Source organism: Boleophthalmus pectinirostris, unplaced genomic scaffold (genome assembly GCF_026225935.1).
Source record: "Boleophthalmus pectinirostris isolate CB_2022bp ecotype Guang Dong unplaced genomic scaffold, ASM2622593v1 HiC_scaffold_3, whole genome shotgun sequence".
Classification (NCBI taxonomy): domain Eukaryota; kingdom Metazoa; phylum Chordata; class Actinopteri; order Gobiiformes; family Gobiidae; genus Boleophthalmus; species Boleophthalmus pectinirostris.
Window position 1 is genome coordinate 9,469,709 of NW_026571299.1, and position 18,270 is coordinate 9,487,978.

At 40.0% G+C, this 18,270-nt stretch overlaps 1 protein-coding gene across 1 annotated transcript in view; it reads right to left on the minus strand.

The window, feature by feature from the left end:
- Positions 1-3,863: 3,863 nt before the first annotated feature.
- Positions 3,864-18,270, minus strand: part of LOC110170927 (high affinity choline transporter 1-like) — a 29,466-nt gene continuing 15,059 nt past the window's right edge. Inside the window, exons 4-8 of the mRNA XM_020936607.2 lie at positions 12,193-12,341; positions 10,417-10,560; positions 8,614-8,767; positions 6,492-6,709; positions 3,864-4,458 (exon numbers count right to left, since the gene is read on the minus strand). Of these exons, the coding sequence (XP_020792266.1) occupies positions 3,907-4,458; positions 6,492-6,709; positions 8,614-8,767; positions 10,417-10,560; positions 12,193-12,341 (1,217 nt within the window). The 3' untranslated portion in view covers positions 3,864-3,906. The remainder of the gene's footprint in view (positions 4,459-6,491; positions 6,710-8,613; positions 8,768-10,416; positions 10,561-12,192; positions 12,342-18,270) is intronic.

Sequence of the window (18,270 nt, forward strand, 5' to 3'; positions counted from 1 at the left end):
ATGACCGCACAGACACAGAGGGCTGTAATCTGATTCAGAGACATCGACCATAAAATCTAATGACATTATTACACCGATGTCTCAAACGTCCATACCGAGCGACAAGAACGGAAGCACGGAAAAGAAGACATAATAATAATAATAATAATAATAATAATGAAAGGCTTTGTCTGGAATTGGTCTAAATATTCATGGTTTTGTGTGCTGAATGTGTGAATGAAACAAAACAAAGTCACCCCAGGATTTATATTTCACCCTGTGGACTCGAAGAACTCAAATAGTTGTACAGACAATGGCTCCCTCTGGTGGAAATCCTTATATCTGCACACATTTTACATTAGAGAAGACAAGGAGATGAGGAGAGAGGAAGCAAGGAGATGAGGAGAGAGGAGGCGAGGACACGAAGAGATAAGAGGGCAAGAAGATGAGGAGAGAGGAGGCGAGGACACGAAGAGATAAGAGGGCAAGAAGATGAGGAGAAAGGAGGTGAGGTTGCAAAGACAAGAAGACAGTCGTACAAGGAGGTGAGGACAGAGGAGACAAGGAGATGAGGAGGCAAGGAGATGAGGAGAGAGGAAGCAAGGAGATGAGGAGAGAGGAGGCGAGGACACGAAGAGATAAGAGGGCAAGAAGATGAGGAGAAAGGAGGTGAGGTTGCAAAGACAAGAAGACAGTCGTACAAGGAGGTGAGGAGGTGAGGACAGAGGAGACAAGGAGATGAGGAGGCAAGGAGATGAGAGGGCGAGAAGAGGAGACTATAGAGAGAGAGGAGACAAGGAGGCGAGGAGAGGAGTAGAAAGGAGGTGAGGGAGCAAGGAGACAGGAGACAATCAGAGAGGAAATGAGGAGAGAGGGGACAAGGCCAAGAGGAGAAAGCGATGAGAAGAGAGGAGGTGAGGAGACAAAGAGATAAGAGGGCAAGAAGATGAGGAGAAAGGAGGTGAGGGAGCACAGACATGAAGAGAGACGTACAAGGAGATTAGGAGGCGAGGAGAGAGGAGGCATGGACAAGAGGAGAGAGGGATGAGGAGAGAGGAGGCGAGGGGGTGAACATACCACAAAACTATCCTCCTTTAAAAAACACACAATTTAAAATGTTGAAACGTGTTTATTTAAAAAAAAAAAAATCCATTTCAATTACGATCACTAAAAAAATAATGATAATAAAAATCTTTTTAAAAATTCATTAACCCAATTATTTTTACTCTACTTTTTAAGACAACACAGACCAACCTGCTGGACTTTACCGGGAGAGAAAACTTTGACACCAGATGATGCCTCCTCACTCTGTTTTACTGAACTTTGTAAAAAATGTCACAGAATTTATTAATGATTTCTTCATTTTCTGCAGCACCAGTGTTTATTATATTTTTATATTTTGTTCAGCAACAGGCACTTGCAAGTTTTGAACTAATTTAATATAAAACGTTAATTAATTGAATGTAACTTTTGCCTCCCTACGTTATATTTACCGTAATTTATGGACTATTGAGTGCACCTGAATATAATGATGCGACAAAATTTTAACTAAATTTTAAACTTGGCGAGGAGAAATTTCAGATGGACAAAAGTTAGTTTGGTTGAAGATGTTTCGCAGCTCAGAGTAGTTAGTTAGCTCCTCCCTGCAGATATAAGGAAGTGTCCACCAGCGTCTGACCAGAACTGAAGAAGCAGCTTGGATGAGCTGTGAAACGTCTTCAACCAAACTAACTTTTGTCCAGTCGACAAACTGAATTTTCTCCTCGCCGTGGATTCTACCTGGACAACTGAGGGATTCTTCACACATCTTGAGAATAAATTTTAAACTTGTACATATATAGTCTACACCTGAATATAAGCCACACGTGTCCACATCTTCAAGAACGTTTTCAAGTTTGGGCCACCTCAAAGAACAAAAAGTCGTCTTTTTGCACTGAGTCAGTTCGTCATGCTGCCGTCACCAACGATAAAATTCATCAAACATTTTCTTCGTTCCGGCTTTAAATCCTCGATCTCGGGATTGCCAACACAGAATGTATGTCTCTTCGCTGATTGGCTGATGCCCAAACTCACACTTCCGGTGTTTTTGCGAAATGTCTAGTGTATTCTGATTCCTGACCAAGATACTGGAAAGAAATTAAATTGAGAAAGAATGTTATGGGAATCTTTACATAATCATTTTAGTTACTTGTGTCAGCATTTATGTGAATGTGTAGGTTGACTTAATTCTGGTTAAATCAGACTTTATCATGTAGTCCGAGGCCTCGTAGAAACCTCCAGGCTCCAGACTCAAATAGTTGTGTCTGGGATCTTTTGTTATCCACTTGTTTTTCACATGTTGTTTTATTTGCTTTGACCCAGCTTTGTGTTGACCGTTCTTGAAAGATGGTGTTGTGTTCTTTTTACATATTCCTACAATTGCTTTAACAAATCAGAGTCTTTAATTTGAGACAACTTCAGATAAAATAAGATAATCCTTTATTGTCTGAAATTTGTCTTGGGACATGGGGTCACATGCTTTATCAAAAAACAGGACAACACACAAACACAAAGCACCACATAAACAAACACCATAAAACAAAAATATATACGAGACCAAGTATGACCACGAGTGATGCACCAACACGACCTTTAAGTCATTCAGCTCAAACCCTTTGCATTCTTGTTTTCTATTAATAATTGCACATTCTTTAAGCCTATATGCAGTTTTGATTGCACATTTCCTAGGCCAGGGGTGTCAAACATAACCAGATCCTCCAAGACCTTTAATCTGGCCCTCGGCTGATTTTCTACTCAAATATTTTAATTATATTTTCTATAAAAATATTGGTAATTTTCTGCGGTGCTTATCACAGCAGCGTCTCCAGCGTCTCTGTACGTGGCCCCTCCCACCAGAGCAGCACAAATGAAGCCTTGTCTCTTTCCAAACGCTCTCAAAGGACGATCGTTTTGACTGTTGACCGTGACACCCTATTAAAAAAGATTTCTGTAATAGATTTGTGTTTCTCTGCACAAATATTTGAACTTATTGCTATTTTTGGGGTTTATATGACATGAGTGTTTCTGATCCGGCCCCTTTGGGATAAAAAGTAGGTTGGATACGACCCCCGGACCAAAATGAGTTTGACACCCCAATCAAAACTGCACATAGGCTTAGGGCAAACCTGTGTGCAGTTTTGATTGCACACTCCCTGAGCCTTTTACATTTATTTTTTAACTGCACTATCTGAGTTTAGCAGATTAACGGCACAAAATAATGCTTGAATCTGTTCAGTTTACAGTTTGGGACCCTGAACTCAAACTCACTGTGAAGAACATGGGTTGGGTCACTGTCCACCTTACTGCCAAAATTCCTTGCAGTCAGCTTGGGGCCACGGCCATTATTTTACCTGCTCTTTTAGTCAAGGTAAAAAGCTGTGATTAAAGATTGACTGACAGGTTACCAAACCATGCCATAAAACTGATTCCATCCACGCTCTGTAAAACATCAGCATTACTTTTGTATCCACTCCACGTAACCTAAACCTTCTTAAAAAATAGAGACGCCGGTTAATTCTTCTCAGTCTATTCTTTATTATAGAAATTCCACAACATATAGTGGGCATATTTCCCACTTTGGTCATATTTAAGGTTTAAAATTTTACTACGCTGGAAATTATAACATCACAGTAGGGAATTCAACAACTGTTACCCGGCAACCATGTTATAGAATGGTATAAAACTCCTTTAAAAAAAAAAAAAGAAAAAAACACCTTTATTTTCTTGAAATTATGTTTAAAATATCAGAATGAATGTGGATTTTTTTGTGTAAATTGTGATAAACTTTTAGATGAATAGAAACCCACATTCCCTCTGGTTTGCATTTGCATTTGCAACGAGGTCAGTAAAAAAATAAAAAGTCAAATATTCTATTAAGTTCTTTTGCTATTAGGAATTTGCTATAGACTTTTTCAGCATTGGCTCTGTGGACTCCATCGGGAAATGATTCATATTTATTTTATCTAACTCGTCTGTGTCTCCACGTTGAGGCGCTGGCGGTTTATATTTGACTTTGAAAACGTCCCATTTTTCCGGAAGCAAGCCTTTGTTGAAGAGCACGGACGTGAGCCAGGAGAATATCAAAACGGCCGCCATCGTGGTCAACATGCTGATGGTTTTGACCGGCGCACACTGCACGTACTCGCCGTCGTCCGAGGCGCACGCCGGGAAACGCAGCACGGGCTTCAGATTCAACGAGGCCTCTCCGAAAAGCATGCGCAAAGGGAAGCCGAAGACCCATCCCATTATGGACCCGTAGCCGTTGGAGAACTTGAAGTACAGGATGCAGATGAGCTGAGGGAAAATGATGATGTAGGCAACTTCATAGCCGAGAAACCAAAACAGGATAATGCTGTTTTTTAGCAGGGTCAGAGAGGTGCCGATCACACCCGAGACCACCACGGAAACACGGATCACCCACTGGATCTCCCTGTCCGACGCCTGTGGAGAGAGAGGAAATGTGTTATTGATTTTACAATGTTTTTCAGTACCGTATTTTTCAGACTATAAGTTGCACTTTTTTTCATGGTGGTCCTGCGACTTATACTCCGGTGCGACTTATATATTAACATTTTCAGACTGAAAGCTGCGAGAGGCTCTAGTCTTGTGTCAGTATCTAGTAATAGTATTACTCCTGTACCACTGTCACTTCACTCTACTGCGCATATCTCCTGTAGAAAAAGCTGCTGTCCTGCTGCTGGAGTGAGCGAGAAACTTGTGAGGGACTGGAGGAAAGCGGGGACGGAGAACACAACTTCACGGTAACCGGACGCGTGCGCCATGTAACTTTCCTGGAAATCACTGGATGAATCGACAAAGCCTGGACTTCAGTGACAATCGAAACCATCCTGTCGGGATTCAGAAAGGTCGGAATAATTCTAACTGGAACTGAACTGAAGAGGAAGCGGCGCTCTGTTTACATCATGGATATATGGTTTATCTCCGGAGGTCGCGCAGAAGTGACACAGAGGAAAGAAGAATTCAATGGATTTAGTGATTTGGAGTGAGATTGTGAGTTTGGTGAACTTATATTGTTTATGCTATAATTATCTGAATAACTCTTAATATGTTACGTTAACATATTAACACCTATTCAGTCTGTTGTTCTCTGTTCTATTGTTACTATAACTTGCCTTTCAAGATGAAATTTCGGTTCCTCGTCTCTGATTTTATAAAATACATTTCCCCAAAAAGTGCGACTTATATATGTTTTTTTTCCTTCTTCATTGTGCATTTTTTGGCTGGTGCGACTCCGGAGCGACTTTTAGTCCAGAAAATATGGTAACCCTGTATGTCTACTACAACAGATGAAAAATCTGGAGGGGTTTTCTTTTTTATTTTCACACAAATTTACCTAAAAGTTGTTTTACCTCCATCTTAAGACGTGCCAAATATCCATTCAGTGTATACGGCTGACAATCAAAGGAGCATTACAGTACCATTGTTTTGTCCCTGTCTCCCTGACACAGATGCATGTCCACAAACTCAGTGAACAGACAAACCCCCCTGATTTGGCAGCAGTTCATCAAGGACACGTGAGTGATGAAGATGAACTCGAAGGCCCTGTCGATATCCCTCTTGTTGTTAGACCTCAGAACTTCGTATGCTGCAGCTGTGATAACCTCCCATGGATTGGTCTGGTGGAGGAGGTTTCAAAAGAATTTGGTGACTATAAGATAAAGTTCATGCACCCTCATGGACCAAATAAGACCTTCTACTGGCCACCCAAAGAGAGATGGATACATGATTCAGACATACACTGTGTGATAAACACTCCTTTCTTGAAATCATCTTCGACAACAAACTACAGCATTTCACATCATGACATGTCCAACATTTCTAACCACTGTTTGAACTGGCCTGCAGATAAGGAGTAAATATCCTGATTGCATGAAACAAAGGCAGTTGTGAAATTTTTTGGGACTTTTGGTTCTGTGTGATTGACAATTTTTCTTAGAGTATATTAACTTGGACTCTGTGTATAAATGTACAGCCGTATACACTGAATGGATATTTGGCATGTCTTAAGATGGGGGTAAGTCAACTTCTAGGTAAATTTGTGTGAAAATAAAAAAATTAAATCCCCAGATGTGGATTCCTTATGATGTTTCCTTTCCAGATATACCTTGGTTTTCATATCGGACCAGTAGTTGCTGAATAAATGCAATTTGAAATTTGGCGACCATGCAAAAATTTGAAAACATGAAATTGAGATATTTTGGAAATCGTTGGTCCGATCAAACGAACATTGAAATTTTTGTCTTTTCTGGTTATGATTGACCTAAATATCAAGTTTCATCAAAATTTGAGAAAGTAGGGTCTTTGTCAAACTGTAACTGTAACACCTGTAACTGAATAAACGTAAGGCAGAGCTGTTTAACGTTCCAGGCAAAGCAATGACATATCCATAGAAACAACCAAGCAACGGCCCTCCAGAAGAAAAATTACACAGTGCCTCTTTAAAACCTTCAAACCTGCGGTCGAAGGATCTTCTTGTAGATGTTTGCGGTGAAGACGGAGGCGGCGGAGAGGAGCACCGAGTCTGCAGAGGACATGACAGCAGCGGCCACGCAGCCGATGCCCAGCACGGACACGTAGACTGGGGTGAGGTACTGCAGGGTCAGGGGCAGGATCTGTGCCACCTGCCCCCGGTCGAACGGAGTGGGCAGCCCGTAAGACGTCTGGTTCCAGTCTGAGGAGAGAAGCCACAAGTCACTGGACGTTTCTGGTTGTAGGAATCTGTGAATCATTCCTTCATTAATTTTTCAAAATAAAACTAAATAATTTTCTTCATTATTTGTCTCCAAAACCAAAATGAAAAAATGGATAATGATTCATGTTTTTTTTTTTTTTTCAGTTTTCAGTTTTGTGTTTAAATGAGTAATGGAAAAAAAAAAGTTTTTATTTGTATATTTTTGTTTGCTCAAACTAGAAATATGTTAAAAATAAACCCTCAGCCTTTTCAGCAGGTCTAAAAATTTTACTTTTCAGTTCTGCTCAAACATGCAGTGGAATAGAAAGTACAGATACCAGCTCTCAAATGTAATGAAGTAAAATAAAAATTCCAGTCAAATGAAGCTCATTGAAAGATGATATAGACATTTTTCACAATGGCCAGAAGTGCCGCGATGTAGGGTAAACGTAACTCCTACTCCACATAGAAAATGTTTGCTGCAAACTCGGGATGATTTAGGCAGACAAAGTTTTCCTTTTTCATCCTTCCTGTGGATCAATCCTGCCCATCGCCTTCACCTTTCACTATTTTTCAGTTCCGTTGGGAAGGGAAACAGTTTGAAGGGAAGTTTGCAGTCACACACATCTGATTCCCTTTTGCAGTTTTGGAGTTCGCAAACACATTTCTTGAGCCGTTTTCCGCTGTTAGGATCCAACAACCACACAATTACAATGTCCAAATCCCAAAACTAAAATATGACAATATCAGAACCAGAAACAAAAGTGATATGGTTCAAAAGACTTGAAAAGATCGACTTTGTCAATAGACGCAACCACTGGGAAATCAAACATGGCGGTTTGATGCTCACTTTTTCGGAAAATCCTTCCCAGTATGCACTGCGCAATGACTGGAAGACCGAAATTCGTGATGCACATATTTGGAGTCAGGTCCTGTATTTAAAATTCAGACCACGAGTATCATAGCAACCAAAGAGCCAATCAGCAGTGAGTCTGTGGAAGGTAACGTCCCTTTCCGCTGATTTAGCAACGCTGTCAATCAAACCTGTTGATTATTGGGAGTGATTTTGGGGAAAGAAGGAATCTGATTGGTCTGATTATCTTGATTTACAGGCAATATAGGGAAATATAAACACCTGGATCATGCAGAGTGGGTTAATACAAACATTTTAAGAGACAAGACATTACAGTAGTGATGGGCAAATGAGTCGGAGCTCCGGAGCACGTCTAGTTCTTTCTGAAACAAATTGTTCTGAAGCGCTGCCTCGGAGCTCGTCTCGCAGCAGCCGCTCACGTGACCGGAGTGTGGAAGTGTCGGTCCCTCCTTCTACTGCTTCGCTCTGCGCGTCAATCGCTTCAGTGTATCGAAGCGTTTCATCGGCTCAGAGAATGTTTCATTTTCGATGGCATCTACAAGTGGAAAAAAGCGATCCATGGTTGGTTTGGGATCACTTTGATCTAATTCCACCCAACAAGGTAACACCTATTTTCTTATTTACAGCATGATATTTATGTTGCTCTTTACATTTTATTTTAAATCATCATTATTATTGTTGTTGTTAGGTACGGTGTCGCTCTGCACACAAGTATTGTCTTACACTAACAATACTTCATCGACGCTGAGACACCTGCTGCCAATGGTTAAATTTGTCCACTAGAGGTCAGTGTTTCTCCGAGGCCTCAGACACGTCGAACCATTTGAGACAATATTGCGACTGAGGTGTCAGTGCTTCACGAGGCTCCATTCGCCCGTCACTACAATACAGGATTATTAAAAACGCAGTGACAGTTCAAAACAGAAACTCTAAAAGTGAGAGAAAAGTGTTAAAAGCTCACGAAAGTCAATATTATACACACTATGTCCCCTTTAATGTCCCAGTGCAAAAAGTGAGTTCCCAGATGTACCTGTAGAGGCCGCTGCAGCCCCCATGAGCACAGGTGGGATTCCAAACAGTAGAATAATCCAGGCCGCTGCCATACAGGTGATTTTAGCGCTGCGTGTAGAAGAGACGGCTAAAATCCTCTGGTGGAAGCACTGGTAGCCCAGACTGCCCAGAGTCTAGAGCACACACAGAGTGGACTGTGTGGTTACATGGAAAAACATTATGTAAATACACTAAAAGTACTACTACTTTTACTATTACTACTACTATTACCACCAATACTACTATGAATACTTTTAATACTACTGCTGCTACTACTACTAGGAGCACAGGCAGGGTGGACTTTGAGGTTAGATGGAAAAACATTATGTACTACTACTACTACTACTACTAGTGCTACTATTACTACAGTTACTACTACTCTACTACCGCCAACTTCTACTACTTCTACTACTACTGCTACTACGACTACGACTATTACTACTACTACTACTACTACTACTGCTACTACGACTATTACATCTACTACTATTACTACTATTGCTACTATTACTACTACTACTACGACTGCTACTGCTACTACTACTACTACTACTACTACTACTACTACTACTACTACTACTACTACTACTACTACGACTATTACTAGTGCTACTATTACTACAGTACTACTACTACTACTACCGCCAATCCTACTACTACTACTACTACCATCTTCTACTACTTCTACTACTACTGCTACTACTGCTACTACTACTAACTACTACTACTACTACTACTACTACTGCTACTACTGACTTACTACTACTACTACTACTACGACTGCTACTGCTACTACGACTATTACTACTACTACTACTACTACTACTGCTAACTACTTACTACTACTACTAACTACTACTACTACTACTACTACTACTACTACTACTACTACTACTACTACTTACTACTACTACTACTACTACTACTACTACTACTACTACTACTACTACTACTACTACTACTACTACTACTACTACTACTACTACTACTACTACTACTACTACTACTACTACTACTACTACTACTACTACTACTACTACTACTACTACTACTACTACTACTACTACTACTACTACTACTACTACTACTACTACTACTACTACTACTACTACTACTACTACTACTACTACTACTACTACTACTACTGCTACTACTACTACTACCTACTACTACTACTACTACTACTACTACTACTACTACTACTACTACTACTACTGCTACTACTACTACTACTACTACTACTACTACTACTACTACTACTACTACTACTACTACTACTACTTATGGACTTATGGGCCAGTGACTCGAGACTCGACTTGGACTTGCCTGTCTTTGACTTGGGACTTGACTCGGACTTGAGGTCAAAAACGTCTTGAGACTTACTTGAGACTTGCAAAACAAAGCCTTGGTCCCACCTCTTCTATTTACATATTTTAAAGCTGAATTATGTAACATTTCTGGTGGAGGGTCCGTCAAATGCTTTTTTTTTTTTTTTTCCATGGAGCTGTTGTTGCTCTAGTATGGCATTAAACCTTTCTATCTTCATGGAGACCAAACCAGACCAAGTTACAGGTCAGATCTGTGGAGAGGCGACCCCGCTCACAGTCAGAATGCCTGTTTTTTGTTATTTTTGAGCCATAAAACCCCATGTAATTCAATAAATATAAAGCAGAACTGTTTTATGTCATACTGTGCGACCTTCAAAATAGAGCAACAAAAAGGTATTATGTATTTGGCATCCTATTGTTATTTATTATTATTATTATTTTAAATTTTTTCTCACCATAAGAAGGAAGTCATCCATTTTGGTCCACATTTTGTCCCAGCTGAACTCTCCGATCCAGGGGGCGTGGAGGGAGTTGTTAAATACGGTCTGAGTGATGCTGACGGTGTGAGGGCTGCTCAGGACGAAGGGAACACAGATCCACTGCAAAGGTCAGAGGTCAAATACGAGCTCATTAAAATCAAGTCTAGGATTAACACAAAACACCATGGCTACATACTGTAACTGCATCTGTTTAGTAGCGATTACTGAAAGGAATCACCGTATCGGAAATGATTTGCTTCCAGACACGTTGTTTCTGTGTCCGCAATCCTTCTCTATCCACGGAGCTTTGAGCATATTTGTTCACGTTTTACAGAAACAAAACTTCAAACCGCATGGCTAATTTACATTAACCGAAAGTTCAAAAAACAACTCGCTATTGTGCACTGATGCGGTTCAGCTTCTGTCGGACTAAAGGACACGACTCAGTGGAATATGCGTGTTCTTTCTATGACAGAGGGGTGTTCTGCTGATGGTGAGTCTGTTCTGTGCTTCTATCGTGTTGGAGATGCTTCATATTAAACTTTTCAGAGATTATACGTCTGCAGGTCGTACACACAGACTGTATATATGAATGGACATATATTCTAGCCTCTTATGCCCTGTCCACACTAGTACATATTCGAGTGTTTTTTGTTGTTGATGCAGTGTTCGTCCAAACTAATCCGACTGAAAACGGCTCCAGAGATGGAACGATTTGGTGCCGCCAACTCCCACGAATTTATCTGAGTACAGATCTGATCCGGCACTGTGTGGACGCCTGAAATACACTGATGTAGGTCTGTGCACCGCAAAGTAATTCAAATGCTAAGAGGCTAGAATATATGTCCATTCATATATACAGTCTGTGTGTACGACCTGCAGACGTATAATCTCTGAAAAGTTTCACATGAACCATCTCCAACACGACAGAAACACAGAACAGACTCACCATCAGCAGAACACCCCTCTGTCACAGAAAGAACACTCATATAATCCACTGAGTCGTGTCCTTTAGTCCGACAGAAGCTGAACTGCATCAGCGCACAACAGCAAACTGTTTTTTGAGTGCTTAGTTTATGCAAATTAGTCATGTGGTTTTAAGTTTCGTTTCTGTAAAACGTAAACAAATGTGCTCAAAGCTGTGTGGATAGGGAAGGATTGCGGACACAGAAATGACGTGTCTGGATGTAAATCGTTTCCGATACGACGATATGGTGATTCATTTCAGTGTAAACGTAGCCTTAGCATTTTGGTGGTGAATTACTTCGCGGCACATAGACCTATGTCAGGGTATCAAAGTTTTCAGGCGTCCACACTGTGCCGGATCAGATCCGTACACAGATGAATTCATGGGAGCACCAGATCGTTCCGTTTTCCATTGGATTAGTTTGGACGAACGCTACATCTGCTACGAAAACAACTCGAATTCGTACTAGTGTGGATGGGGCCTGAGTGAGAAGCGAGTGAGATAGTAGCTACAGTTAGGTATAGTTTTTTTTAGTTTTGTTTTGAATGCTTAAAACTAATGGAAAAAAACGCCATGAAGAGATACTATCTGGAAAAAATCTGTTTGATCGGTAATAGGGATCCTTATGAGATACCTGCAAAACAATGGACTCGAGACATGGAGATGAAGAAAACTGGGACATTTTCTCATTTTTCCTAGATTTTGTCAGAATTACTACCGCGAACAGAGCCGGAAGTTGTCATCGCGTGTTTCCAAGCGTCTTCCTCGAGCCTTTTTTAACTCACCAGACTGACGAATATGAGGAGGAGCTGGATGACGTCAGTGTAGGCCACGGAGTAGAGTCCTCCCAGCAGAGTGTACACGATCACCACAGCAGCGGAGATCCAGATACTGAGGGAGTAGGGCAGGTCCAGAACCACGCTCATGGTCGATCCTAAACAACACATATTCTACTATTAGGATCTTTAGGATTTTTATTCATACCAAAATTGTGTATTATTGTGTAACTTTTCTGGTGGAGGGCTATTTTTTATGTTTATTAAGGACATCACAGTCGCATTAGACAAGCCAGATACGTTGCGTTGAGTGTGAGTTTTCCATATAAAAATATAAACTATGTGCATAAAAACAGACAATACAAGACACATAAGTTACATACAGATAAAATATATACAGTACATTTTCTATGGATGCATTTTTGACTGAAAACATACAACAATTTTAATTTACTTTTAAATTTGTTTGTTATAGGTTTCCAATTTTAAATCAACAGACAATCAACATTTTCTTTGGGTTTGTATGTGTCCAATCTGTTCCAGAGTTAATTTAACATTTTTGGAAATGTTAATTGAGTAACACTGTACCAAAGTTCCTGTTTAACCCCAAAATCAAGAGTTATATTAACATTTTGACAGTAAACAGATAACACTTTGTAGAGTTATCCTGATTTAGCTAAATAACACACAGAGGTATTTTATTTTTACACTTTATTTTAGTTCATTTAAGGTGAAATTATTTACAAAACTGGTTCAAACTGGTCTTCTCTCGCTGGAGTTTGACGCCAAATTAACACTAAGCAAAGTTGAATTAACTTCAACCATATCAACTCTGACAAATAACCCCAACTCGAACCCCCATTTAACTTTCAAATAGTTAAAATAACACTTTTTGTGTTAAAAACAACTCTGAAATGTTTCACCCTGAAATTTTCATCCTCCAGTTTTTGCTGTGTACTTGTATTTGAGTTGTGTTTCTTGCCTAGCTCCTTCAGATACAACATAGTTTTTCAAATTTTTGGTCTACACTTTTTGATTTTGTGCATTATTTGATGTTTTGTCCTTAAAATTAAATCAACTTTAGATGTTACGTCCAGACAGATACTCAATTACTTTTACTTTTTGCTACTCCACCCATCGTTTTTAATTTTTTTAATTTGACTTTTATTTAACCAGGATCAGGGACCATCGTGCATATTTGGTCTTATCAGTTTCAGACTTCATCTCAAACGTCTGCATGCCCCAATGACACCCCTGTGTGTTTTTCCTGCACTAATCCATGTTTGTTGACAGGTTCTCCATTCTCGGTATCTGCAGCCTGAAAACGCTCTGTTTGATGGCAAAACATTCGCTTCCAATTAGTCTGAGCTGCAGCATGACTTATTTGGTAATAAAGCGTACACTCAAGCGTTCAGTATCCGGAACTTTGGAACTCACTGCTGACGAGCTCGAACCCGTTCACTTGTGTAAATGTTCACGAGAATATTCAATCATTCTTTAAGGTCAAAATTGAGTTGTGCTTTAAAGAAAATGTATGTACCCTGCGCTCTTACTGTGTTACTGTAATCACAACTGAGCCCAAAGATTAAAGGACGCATACGAGTTTTTCTAATTCTCAGTTCATGGACGCATCTCATGTGAAAGTTCAGAACCTCCAGAATTCACTCACTGAGCTGCAGCACAAAAAAGTAATGCTTTTCTCAATGGAGATGTTTGATTCCTTTGTCTGGAATGTTTCACAGTATGGCATTAAACATTTCTATCTTCATGGAGACCAAGCCAGACCAAGTTACAGGTCAGATCGGTGGAGAGGCGACCCCACTCACAGTCAGAATGTGTTTTTCTAGGTATTTTTGAGCTATAAAACCAACTGGAATTGAATAAATGCAGTGGCGAACCGTGGACCTGGACCCTGGGCCTTCACTAGGACCGACTGCTGGCTATCATTACATCATTTACCATCATTTAAGCCTCCAACCCCATCAAAAAACGACTGCACGCCCCACAATACACGAATCCACTCAGGTGTCCCAGCACGACTTCAGTAAACTACAAAGCCGCACCACCCACAGCGAACGCAAACACACACGGAGCAGACAGCGACCGCACAGCGAAAAACACCCGCAGACACACTCATCACTCCACGCCGACGAGGAACGGAACGGAGGAACGAACCGAAAAAGCGAGCGCAATGTGCCACTTCTAGACACGACTGAACAACTGAGTCACTGCGAACACGCCGACAATCCAGCGATCCCAGACAGCACCTCCCTACACGCCACAACTGAACAAAGCCCAGAGTCACCGTGAACGAACAAACAAACAAAACCACTGACCCATCCAACTGTTGTGTTTCATTTAATGTCCGGTGCGGTTTATTTGTGAAAAATTTAATGACAGTGCGCCTTATAATCCAGAGCGCCTAATAGTGCGGAAAATACGGTATTTAAAAAAAGTAAATGAAGAGACACACACACACACAGTGATCACACATTCACTTATTTCATATATTTGTTTAATAATCATTAGCTACTAGGGGTGTAACAATGTCCAAGTCTCACGATACGATATCATCACGGTATGAACCTCACGACACGATATTTATTGCGATATCGTGGAAAAGCTCACGATATGGTGGGGAGGCTCGTGATTAGGGATGTAAACAATATCCAAATCCAAATCTCTCGGTATATTTTCGGTACGATACGATATTTATTGTGATATTTTGTGGAGACAAACAAAACTGTTTATATGCTACTTTTTCCTCTTAAAATGCCTTGACGAGACTTAATCCAAAGAACTAAGACTTAAAAGTGCTTAGAACTGTTATTTCTTCTTATAGTCTGCACTGAAATAGAGCAAAGGATCATGGTCTATGTAGTTCCCTCTGTCTTTTTTTAAAAAATCTATTGCTGCACCATAACTCTTAATTTAAGCAAAAAGACTTGTAATTCAATATATTGTGATGGTCCACGATATTATTGTGAGAACTTTGACGATACGATATCACGATATTTCGATTATTGTTACATCCATATTAGCTCCTGTTCAACAACTACGCATGGATGGATCTTCCATTTCCACTATATTAACCCTTTGTTTGCCAAGAAATATCAGTCCAAGTTTATAATAATGATCTAGAAATGATTACTTGTGTAGTGTTTATTACTCACTGAATAAAAAATATTGAAAAAAATCTGAATAAATGTAATGTAGAGCTGTTTAAAGTAGGGATGGGCATGATTAATCGATTAATCGATAATTGATCATTAAGAATTTCATCGATTACATTAATTTTAATCGACAAACCGAATGTAGGTTGCTGTACGTAGCGTAACCAAACAGGTGTGTACATGTGTCTCTCTGCATCAGAAGGAGCGAGACACAAACATTCGGTCAGTCTGCAACGTACCGAAGCACAAATGTGGATTTAACGATGATTTGTACAATAAATTCCAGGCTTTCCGTTGCGTTCGGGACAAGTGTGAGTCCATGTGCACAGTGTATAAAGCAGCACATATGTTTCGGTGTCCAGTGGGAAAAAGTTTTCCAGGTGAGAGTCGCGCAATGTCGATGACGAGTCCCCACCTCCCTCCCCCCGTACGGTGTCCTGGTTTTGACAAATGCAAATCTGGTCACACTAACCTGTATTCACCTGAGTCATGTCTTTTAATCCGACAGAAATTGAACCGCATCAGCGACACAAGAGCTGTAGTTTTATCTTCGCTTAGTTTATGCAAATTAGCGATGCGGTTTTAAGTTTTGTTTCTGTGAGAGTTGAGCAAAACTGAATTAAACACATTATAATGTCAAACGGGCTGATGTGGCTCTAGAGTCGTTACGGTTTATATGTCGGAAAGTTGAATTTATTTATGCAGATTAGTAGTGCAGATAGTAATAATAATGATGATCATTACGTTAATGATTAATCGATAATCGATCGTTAATTCTTCTGACGATCAATTACGAAAATTTCATCGAATGCCCATCCCTAGTTTAAAGTCATACTGTGGAGCATTCCAGGCAGAGCAATGACATATCCATAGAAACAAGAAAGTGACACAATGCACCTTTAAGTAAAAGTACAGATACTAGAGCAAAAACTTACACAAGTAAAAAGTAAAAATATCACATAAAATCTACTTAAGTAAGCATTAAAGTACATGTTTAAAAATGTACTTAAAGAGTAAAAAGTAAAAGTATTTTGTGCATGTTTTGAGGTCTTATAATGTTGTGTTTTTTTGTTGTTTTTTTTCCGTTCTTATTTGTATATTTTTGTTTTCTCAAATTATAAATGTGTTAAAATAAACCCTCAGTCTTTTGAGCAGGTCTCAAACTTTTTTTTCAGTCCTGTTCAAAAATGTAGTGGAGTAGAAAGTACAAATACCTGCTCTAAAATGTAGTGAAGTAAAAGTAAAAAGTATCCACTGTAAAATGTACTCAGATAAAGTGCAGATACCTAAAATGTACTTTATTACTTTTACTTTTTTCCACCTTTGGCACTGGTTCACGACTGTCTGCAGGAGCTGGGGTTTAGGTAGTGACCGTTCAGATCAGAGAGAGGTATTTTAGGTTTAAACAAATTGGATTTCAGCTTTGAAACTGGCAATGCAAATTATAACATAAACATTTTGACCATCATGTCCAGTGTTTGTTGTAATTGGAATTGTTACCAGTAAAGGCTGTATTTGATCTGAACATGTCAACCTTGTATCTGAGGACACTGGGAGGTCGCAGTCCAATCAGGTTCATTTGGTCTTCCGGTGATTTATGTCATTAGGTTCTTTTTTCAGATTGTTTGTTTTCATACCTGACAAATTCCACCGCTCCCTGCAGGCTTCCTCAGAGTCACGTGATGTTGCTGACGTGTCGTTCAGCTGATTGTGGGAAATTATGTGGTGGCCATGCTAATTCACCTAATATTATGGACTTTGGAATGACAACAGGGTGGAAAACACGTATGACTATCTATAGGTCTATATAACATGTTTTTCTGTACTTGGAGTGCCATAAAGAACATGTTTTTCTGGACTTTGAGATGCCACGAAGCAGAAAAACTGACATATGTGGACCCCGTGGCATGTTCCCACCCATGATAAGGTGCACTGGGTCAGCAGTATTGTTCATTTTCTTGCTGTATATGCTAAATCAACAAGTTAATGTTTTGTCAAGATGTAGTATAAAGCTACCCCTGATTTTGAGTTGGTCAGAGACGTCGTTCCGGGGTGGCAGTTGTACTTGGTAATCAACTTGAATCCCTCTCAATGGAAAATGACGAAATAAAGTGGCCTGTTCTCTCGGATTCTCCATCTCCTGTGCTTCTTTTTAGGACACGCATTGAACCTTCCGAAAAAACCCACATGATTTAAACCGGTTTTGGCGCTGTCTTACTTCCGGTGGAGGCAGGACGACAGCGCCATCTGCAGTCCGACTTCCTCAGGACAGTATCCCGGGTGTGTGAGAGTAAAAAAGCCCCCTCGTCCCGGTTTATAATCCCGTGGGCACGTTCCTGTATTACGATTGCCTCTTTAATCCAGCTACGGTGTTTGTTTTCCTCTGTTCCAGTCCAGAATGTGGTTCTCTCTTTTAGGGTCATCAGAAACGGCTGATTTGAGTTGTTCCTGTTCTGCTTTGTGTTTTGTTGCTGGTGTTTCGCCTTCGCTGTTTCCTTCTCGTATTCTGTTCTATGTTCCTTTTTAGTGGACTGAACACCCTCCCTGTGTTCCCGATGTGTGTTTTATTCCAGGACATGCAGGGTATTTCATATTGGACATTACATTTATGCTCCAGTTCTATTTTATCTTTTGGGTGGATGAGTAATTGCTTGAGTTTTCTGTACGGTTTCACTGATGTGTTGATATTGTGTTTTCTCATTGCTCTAAGCACTTTTTCTGTTATGCCCCTGATGTATGGTAATGTTACCATCACTGTTGGGCAAGTGACTTTAAAACTGTAATGTGTTATTAATGACTTATTACTGTCATTTAAAAGTAATTCGTTACATTACAATATTACTGTGTTTAAAATGTAAGACATTACATGACTATTTCAGCACTTTTAAGTTACTCTCACCAAAATAACTGTGAA